General features: G+C 36.5%; 1 protein-coding gene across 3 annotated transcripts in view; it reads right to left on the bottom strand.

Moving 5' to 3' along the window:
• SGCZ (sarcoglycan zeta) overlaps nt 1-4414 on the bottom strand; it is a 298348-nt gene extending 293934 nt beyond the window's left edge. For all 3 annotated transcript variants that reach the window (XM_003797658.1, XM_012810023.1, XM_023517806.1), the window contains exon 1: nt 4220-4414. In XM_003797658.1, coding sequence (XP_003797706.1) covers nt 4220-4414 — 195 coding nt within the window. The remainder of the gene's footprint in view (nt 1-4219) is intronic.
• Nucleotides 4415-9067: the final 4653 nt, after the last annotated feature.

The following is a 9067-nucleotide window of genomic DNA, read 5'->3' as shown; positions in this document are numbered from 1 at the left end:
CCAAGCCATGGAAGAAGCCCAAGCGCCCACTGACCCATGAACGGAGTAATACATTATGGTATATGTATGCCATGGAATACTATGCAGCCTTAAAAAAGATGGAGATTTTACCTCTTTTATATTTATATGGAGGGACCTAGAATATATTCTCCTGAGTATAGGATCTCAAGAATGGAGGAAAAAGTGTCCAACGTACTCAGTACTTCTATGACGCCAACTTGTATTTACTCACATTTTCTTATGAAAGATAGAACCCCACAAAGCTCTAATAGTTTTTTTCTCCAATGTATCCAGTAAATTGCTTCAAACCCTTCTCTGGGTTTTCTCCACTTCTCATCCACAACATGTAGATTTTTCTCTCCCCTTCTGCTTAGTAAATGTTCTTTATGTGTCTATTCCTTATTTTGCAGGCTTTGCTAGCACATCTAATAGAACTAGGCTGCACTTGGATGCTGCCAAGAGTCAGTACTCTTATTCTTAAACCGAACACTTTCTTATTGTATTCCTTTACAAATTTTTTTTTTTTTTGGATCCTACATTCTTTTTTTTAATGAAATGTTAGCTGTGTACATTAATGCAATCATGGGGTACAGTGTGGTGTTTTCATATACATTTTTAAATATTTTCTTCAAACTGGTTAACATAGCCTCTATGTCATTTTCTTAGTTATTGTGTTAAGATGTTTATATTCTATTTTTAGAAAGATTCACTTGTACCCTTGTAAGACAAACCATAGAGGTGATCCCTCCACCCACCCACCCTCTTCCCCTCCCCCCATTCTCACTCCTCCCCATTTTCTTAGGCTATAATTAGGTTATAGCTTTTATATGAAAGCTATAAATTAGTTTCATAATAGGGCTGTGTACACTGGATATTTTTTCTTCCCTTCTTGTGATACTTTGCTAAGAAGAACATGTACACCATGGCATACTACGCAGCCATAAGGAAAGATGGAGACTTTACCTCTTTCATGTTTACATGGATGGAGCTGGAAAATGTTCTTCTTAGAAAAGTGTTCCTTTATAATTTTTAAACATAGAGCTAACTTATTTAGAATGTGACTTCAATATAGAAAAGAATAGAGCAGCAAAAGGGCTGGATTTGATAGACCCTTTAGCATAGTCCATTATATTGAACCACAACAGTGACTTAAAAACATGTAATTGGGTTGTAATGATCTTGATGGAATGAGGTTTCAGAATCTCCCTCTTCAACTCATGGCTACATTTATCAACCCACAGAGCCAGGATAAGTCTTCCCCCCTGTGGTATAAACTCATTTCTTTTCTCTCATTTCTCCGCACCTGGGTATCACAAAGAGCAGGATTATTTTATTCATCACAAAATGAGAAAGACAAATTATTTCCATAAAATAGTATCACATCAACTACACAGATCATGCGCAACATTGAACAGAATGATCAACTTCAACCTATTAAGACAGGTTAGCAGCTACCCTGGCTATGCTGAAAATACAGTAATTCGATAACAATAACCTGTCTAGTTCGTTCAAATAAAAGATGTTAACAGCCTCATATGTCCTCTTTGGGGTGGCAACAGTTATAAGGAAAAAGAAATACATTTTGTACAGATCAATGATGGTCCCCAAATGATTTGCATATCATTTTCTACTTCTTGCTAAAGTATGCCAACTAATCCTTGGTATTCTCTGTGGACATAGATACAAATGTAACGTGCGAGCGAAAACATAAAATTGATTCTCTTTTTACTGCTCAATGTAAGAGGATTGGAAATTATCTAATACTTCTCAAGTACATACAACTTAATCTGTAGCATTCAGGACTGCTAAAATCTGCAGCTACTAAAGGAATCCTGAATTTCTCTGAACTATGAAGAACAGCTCCATTGAAAACAAGAGTGTGTGACTCTACAAACACGGCCTTGAGAAAATCATCACAGCTCTATCTGTGTATCTACTTTGGCTACAAGCACATAGCTTTTATGACTGAAGGAGGGACAGGCTCTCCTTCGAACATAAAAAGACAAAATCATAATTTGAAGGCACGACTCAAAAGAAAAAGGAAAAACAAAAACCAAGATTCCTATGGAAACAACCCTAGGATTTCATTATCACTCGGTCTATGTCGGCATTTACATTTTGGCCAGCTGAGGTTCAAATTAGATAGCTCCATGGGTGACAGAATCCCTGAGGCCCAGAAGTATCCTGAAGACACAGGTGATTGTCCCAATTATTTCCCATGAATGGCTTATCCAGCCTGGGCGACAGCATGAGACAGGATATTGGGAATATGATACAACAGCCACATAATTAATGCATTTAAGTATATTTTTCTAATTAACTTAAATACACTTGAGAAGCTTACTTGGCTGGAACTTGATAATTCCCATCATCTGGTCATTGGATAGAATCAAGGCTCTCTGAAACTAGAGGCTGATTCTATCTTTGAGGAGATTTTGAAAGATACCTTTTGAGAAAGGAAATCAAATATTACACATGAACGTTCAAAACTTAGAGAAAACTCTACTCTTTATCACTTTTCCAAATTTTCCTTTCTCTCTCTCTCTCTCTCTCTTTGTTAAGACAAAGGAATTTAAAAATGTTGACATCAGCAACTGATAGTTTGGCTGATATTGAAGGTAGCAGAAGGGAGTTGGCAGGAGCACGGACATTGCCCCAGCCTAGGATGAATGAAGCCCAGACGCTGGTCAGATAAGGTGGGAGCAACGTGGAGAAGAACAGAAACAGAGAGAGAGTTGGTGACATTCACGCCAGAATATTCCCCAATGAGTGGGAAACCCAGCCAAAGCTTAGACAAAAGAACAGTTCCCATGCATCCCCAGAGAATGCGATAAACAGTAATTACCTACTAGCTCCCAACTCCACTTCTAGACACCCACAGATAACCCACGATGCCTGATCCGTGGTCCTGAACACATACCATGTCTCGGTCACAATTATTATTTTCCAGCCCTGGGAACACACTGAATCCTGCTCATCTTTCCTGTACTTTTAGTTTCTTTTTAATCAATACTCTTCAAAACTGACACTGTATTGGAAGAAATGGAATTATTGCTCTGTTTACTTTTTTCTGTACTTATGCTACTCTGTCCTAATTTACACAGTTATAGTTTTTCTTCTCTGGAAGGTGAGGCCACCTGCCCTCCCAGACTCCTGACCTACAGGCCTGTGGACAGTCATACCTCACATCATGGACAGAGGCTGGGCTCATTTTCCCTTTTGAGGTTGTTTCCTGGGTTAGAATAAAGTGTTAGAGAAGTGAGAAAGAGACAATTCCTACTAAATCAATATCCAGGAGAGGAGAAAAAAAAATCGCCCAGCACAGGAATATCAGCCAGCTTTCGACTCACCCCCGAAGAGGCAGAGTTCTAAAGAATACAGCAGCTTGTTTAGCAAGTGAAAGGTAACTCTCCTATATGAAGACATCTGAGGTCTCCAAACCAAGGCAGAATGATTTAAAAGCACAGTAGAGAAATTAAAAAAAAATTAGCTAGAAAATATGAAATGATCTAAACTGGACTTTGCCAGGACAGCAAATTTTTCCCACCTAAGTCTATAAGTCCAGCTTATAGATTTCTTGCATGCGTTCAATAAACCAAGGCAAAAGTCATCAATAAATTAATTGTACAATCATTTTATAGGTATTACTTTTCCTACAATTTTATTTAATTTCTGCTTTATCTCCTATTTACCAAGTATATGTTGTAAAAGTAATGGGTCACCATTTGATAGCAATTATAGACAGCTCAGGATAAATCCCACGGTTTAGATTCAATCATGCAATGTGTTGTATAGACAGAAAATACAGAGAGCTAAAGTAGCATACACTCAAAGTCACTTATTATTGATGGCATTAACATTAATTATAATGTGAAATATTATCTTTAAAAACTCCTTAAATTAGGAGTAAATTCCAAGATAGTTGCAAATGCTGGTTTACGCTCACTGGCCAAATGTCTCCTGCCTCCTTAATGAATCAGTGTCTGTGCTGTCTTACGAAACAAATTTCCCACACTTCAGTAGCAGGGAGCAGTATCATGTGTGTGTCAGGACTGGAGGATTTGAATGCAGGCTTAAAATGACTGACTTTGTTAAAGATACATATGTATAAAGATTGGGATGAATAACTTTTGATTAAAAAATAAATAAAAAAATAAATAAATGCATAGCTGCATTTATGAACCCAAAGCAATAGATGTAAAATCATGGTGGTACTTACCACAGTGAAATTCATAACTTTCAATATCCATATTGTCATGGCTAAGTTAACTATCATGGTTACCAACAGCAGAAGGACAAAGAAGTATAAGCACCTCTTTCGCCAGCCATAAATCCCCACCGGGTAAAGTTGGGCATTCTCAGTCCTTGGCAGGTTATTCTGTGGTGTGGCTAATATGTATTGTTCTCGTGTCATCTAAAAAAAAAAAAAAAAAGAAGAAGAAGAAGAAGAAGATAGACGGAAGGAAAGAAAAGAAACATTAAAAACAAACCAATACTTTTGATCAACCAAAATATACAATGTACCCAAGAATAACACACAGTGAGTGCTCAACTAATTATTATTGTGTAATTAAAGTGTTACCAAAACCTTCAAAAGTTATCATCACTGTCGTTTATTACAGGTGTTTCATAGATTATTAAACATCTACGCATCTACAATAGACTATTGAGTGAGGTTTGCCCAATCCCAACAGTAGTTTTTGGGTTGCAGGAGGATTTGAAAACTACCAGCAGTATTTCCAGTTTGAACAACCTAACAACTCTCTTGCTGAGTCCAAGCAACTCTTGGAATAGGATTCACCTGTTGGTTTGTTTTTTGAGCAGGGTGGGTAAGCAGAGACTAACCATGTTACAAGGTTTTTCTATACCTTTCTCTAAAATTGCAGGATATAAATGCTTCAGTACATACATCTCAATAAAAATGTTGATACGTTTGTAAGTACCTATGAAACGAAAATACGCTTTTATTTCGCATTATGCAGATCTAGCTATCTGTTTAAAAGTTTTATTCAAGATTATGTTGGTTATTTATTTTAGTTGTATTTTAATGAGCAATCAGAAAAAAACTGAGCTCTGGAAGCCAATAATTACTATGATTCATATAGTAAAAAAGAATTGAATGAGGTAAATCATTTTTTAATGGGATTAGAAGTGCTAATGACAGTAGACTGTAAACAACAAATCATTCATAATAGAAAAAAAAAGTCTGTTATTATCACTATTTAAGGTAGTATGTATTATTTCCTTGAAACCACCTATAAGGCTTCAGTTGTTAATTATACGACATTTTGGTGTAGACGTGAAACCAATTACCTGTTCTGTAGTAAGTGTTATAACAGATAACAGCTTGCCAAGGAATTTATTCTCCCTGAGGATTTTAGTGGAGATTTTATTGTTCTGACAGTGGTTATGATTACAAAGTAGAGAATGCATTATAGAAAGAGGATGAAATGAGAAGTTGGTCGAGGGTTACCAAAATTCCGTTAGAAGGAATTAGGTACAATACTTAGAGTACACTAGGGAAATTATAGTTCACTGTAATTCATTGTTTATTTCAAATTATCTGAGAAAGAAGATGTGGAATGTTCTTAACACCAAGAAACGATAAATGTTTGATTTGATGGATATCTCAATTACCCTGATCATTGCACAGTGAATACAGGTATCAGAACATCACACGCACTCCCCAAATACATACAAATAATATATGCAAATTTCTTAAGGCAGAATCTAAATAGAAGAATGTGAAAGAAACTCTGGGAACTATCACAATTAAAGGGAAGAAAGAGAAACAACTGCAGAAGGGGAAGGAAGCATTTATATAGAGAAGGGCAGAAGAGGGCAGGAGACTGGGCGTCACTGGTTAAATCAGACGCTGTAATTCTTCAGCTCGTCGAATCCCTTTACCCTCATGCCAAAGCAACATTCTTTTCTATAAGTGTCTATTTTTACAAATTCTATTTAGACATAAAGGTGAAATTAGCCTTAGAAAAGGGGACCTTAGTAAGTCTCAAAATAAAATACAAAATACTCACAACTGCAGAGAAAATGGTCTTTTACTATTACAACTGAATTTGTTTGACATAGCAATAGCGATCCAATAAATATATCAAGTGCCTCTTAATATTTGAAAAGAAAATGGGATAAGAAAAGGCCAAATGGAAAGATTGCCATGAAAATAAGACAAAAATGTTATTGAATTAAAGCAATTTTTCTCCTCCAATAATTCAATATTCTCTTAAATAAAGCGGAATTTAATAATATTATTTTATATGTATTCTTCATTATAAAATACTCGGATCCAAACTGTAAAAAGACAACAGGCTTAGAATCTTCTTTAAAAAGTTCTTTGTTTCCCCTGAAATCTCACAGGTTGAGTGTTTTTCAAGATCATGAAAGTTTTCAGGAGCTGTTCCCACTGCAGTAGAGTGCAATAGTAGCATTCGCAGAAGAAGTAGAATTCATCATTTTAAGTGATAAGAAAACTGTCTTAAGCATGGAGTTGTATATCTTTTTCCTAAATGGTTAAATGTTGATCTATTTTTTTTTTCTTTGCAGTTTTTAGCTGGGGCTGGGTTTGAACCCACCACCTCTGGCATATGGGGCCAGCACCCTACTCCTTTGAGCCACAGGCACCACCCTCAATGTTGATCTATTTTTAAGCATTCATTGTATTTTGAAGTACCTTGGCACTCCTGGCACTATGAAAATTCCATAAATAAAACAGATTTTTTTTCACTACATCCTTATTGTCATTGTAAAGGAATCAGACAAACAAATGCACAACAGCAGTGGTGCTTATTTTCTCAGAACAATTATGTAGATTTCCAGAAAGAGAAATCATCGTGATTTCCTGAAAGACAGTATCATACACAGTACAGGATGTTTCTCTGCTTTTGAACTATTTCTCTACCTCCCAGGCAATATTAATTCAATATCTCCAACATCACCACCACTCCCCCCCCCTTTTATTTTTTACAGTTCTTTTGGTTTTCAGGGTTGTGTACACTACTTCTAGCTACTTAATTAGAATCTTTTTCATCTTAGTTTTGCTATTCTATTTTATATCACATTTCAGGGCTCAAAAGCATTCATTAGAATCAAATAACCTCTAATCCCAGTCTTCTCCGTTAATACCAAGGAAGGTATCAGCCTTCATACGTTAATGTAAACGCATTTCCTTCAGGGAAAAGCTGGTTTAATTTTAACCCTGAACTTTCTCTCTGAAGAAAAACACTTTCAAAACCTTAATATGGTGAATAAAAATTTTTAGCAAGATCTTATGAAGTTAAATGAAAGAAGTGTGGGCAAATGGATTCAGTCCTTGTGAATTTTTCAAGATTTTTCTCTTAAGTATGAAAAACAAGGCTTTGAGAAAGGGTGACTTGTTCATTAAATTTAATAACACAGCCTAAGAAGACCAGAAGAGAAAGCATTAATTTGGAATGACCTAAACATGGTTCATCATTAATAATCTAGCCTTGGGGAAGTCTAGTGAAGGCCACTGATCAGAACGGAATGGGACAGAAATTAGCAGAGTCCTTTTGCTACTTACTCTCTTACCTCATCAAAGGAGGCAAAAGTTCATGATCTTAAAGCCCAGGGAATGTGCTAATTATTCCACTCTAGCTGCCATCGGTTCATTATCTTTATACAAATACTCAGAGCTGGGAATAGTAGTTGAAACTTTGGGCTGAGGAGGGTCCTCACTTCACAGAATGTGTGAAGTCACCGCTATGTACAGATAGAATTCAAGGCAGACACACTCATGAATTTCGTTTTTGGGAAAAACATAATGGCACATCTAAAATGTAATAACAACACGTCCCAGAGTCATGTGCTCTGGAAATTACAGATACAATAAGAGAATAAATATCTAAGTAATACAGCATCAATTACGGAGAGATGCCATGAAGATATAGAGGAAGAGAGGTAATGGTGTTCTGTATTTGAAGGCTGAGTTGGTGTGGGTTAAATAGAAAATGAGGAAATGAGATAGTGAGTATAGATGATGTTTCCAGGTAAAGAAGAGCAAGTAAATGGCATTACAGATGAGTGAATGGTGTCTAGTGTGGGAGTGTTGAATCAGGGTCCAGTATACGCCTGAACAAAGGATATGAAACAGGACAGGAAGAAGAAATGGGGAAACTTAATATGGGATCAATAATGAAAGTGACAAAATGGTGACCAAGAGATACTTCATGTGTTCTCTCAGAGGTGCGGTAGCCAAAAAGCCAGACACAGTGATAGAAGATCAGCCAGGCATCTACCCCAAGTAGGGGTAATAGAGTCAGGTTATAATTGTAAAAACACAATGAGAATATTCCTTGTTCTTTTCTCTTTTTTTTCTCTCTCTCTCTTCTTTTCTTTTCTTTTCTTTCAGAAAAGGGCACGGCATGAAAGAAAAAAACAAGTACGATCCCCAAGGATGGGTGGCCAGGCCTTTTATTGGAATAAAGTATAGAGTAGTTACGGTTGCAAAATGATCACATCTCAAGAATGAAGAAATATGTATCCTTCACAGAATTAAAAATGCTTAAAATTTACCAACAATAACCACGTTAAAGATAAGGACTAGAAACAAAAGTTCGAGGCAAAACTAGAAGGCAAAAGGAAAGAAACCTAATGATTGGTTGGAAGGCAAAAGGTAGAAACCTAATAATCACATGTATATGTAAAAATAAAATAAAATAAAAATAAATAACTAATGTGCTCAACACTAATCTGAAACCAATAGATAAGCAATCCCTTGATGTTATTCACTAATATCCTGACACAGAGGACTCACATCAGCATATGCCAAACTGCATACAGCTGTGGATGATATGTGCAGGTGTCTGGCTCGGGGGTAAGTGGTGCTGAGATTCATGTCCTCTGTAGCAGACTTCCTCAGGGACCCATTACTCACACTTGGGCTCTTTAGAATTCCATATCTGAGACTTAGAATACCTACAGGTGTAAGTATAATTTTCTCCTCTTTTTTTTTGAGACAGGAGCCTCAAGCTGTCCCACTGGGCAGAGTGCCGTGGCATCTCAGCTCACAGCAACCTCCAACTCCTGGGCTCAA

Source organism: Otolemur garnettii, unplaced genomic scaffold, assembly GCF_000181295.1.
Source record: "Otolemur garnettii isolate 467f Iridium unplaced genomic scaffold, OtoGar3 scaffold00121, whole genome shotgun sequence".
NCBI lineage: Eukaryota > Metazoa > Chordata > Mammalia > Primates > Galagidae > Otolemur > Otolemur garnettii.
The sequence above is the reverse complement of the archived record's forward strand: the minus strand, read 5'-3'. Positions and strand labels throughout refer to the sequence as shown.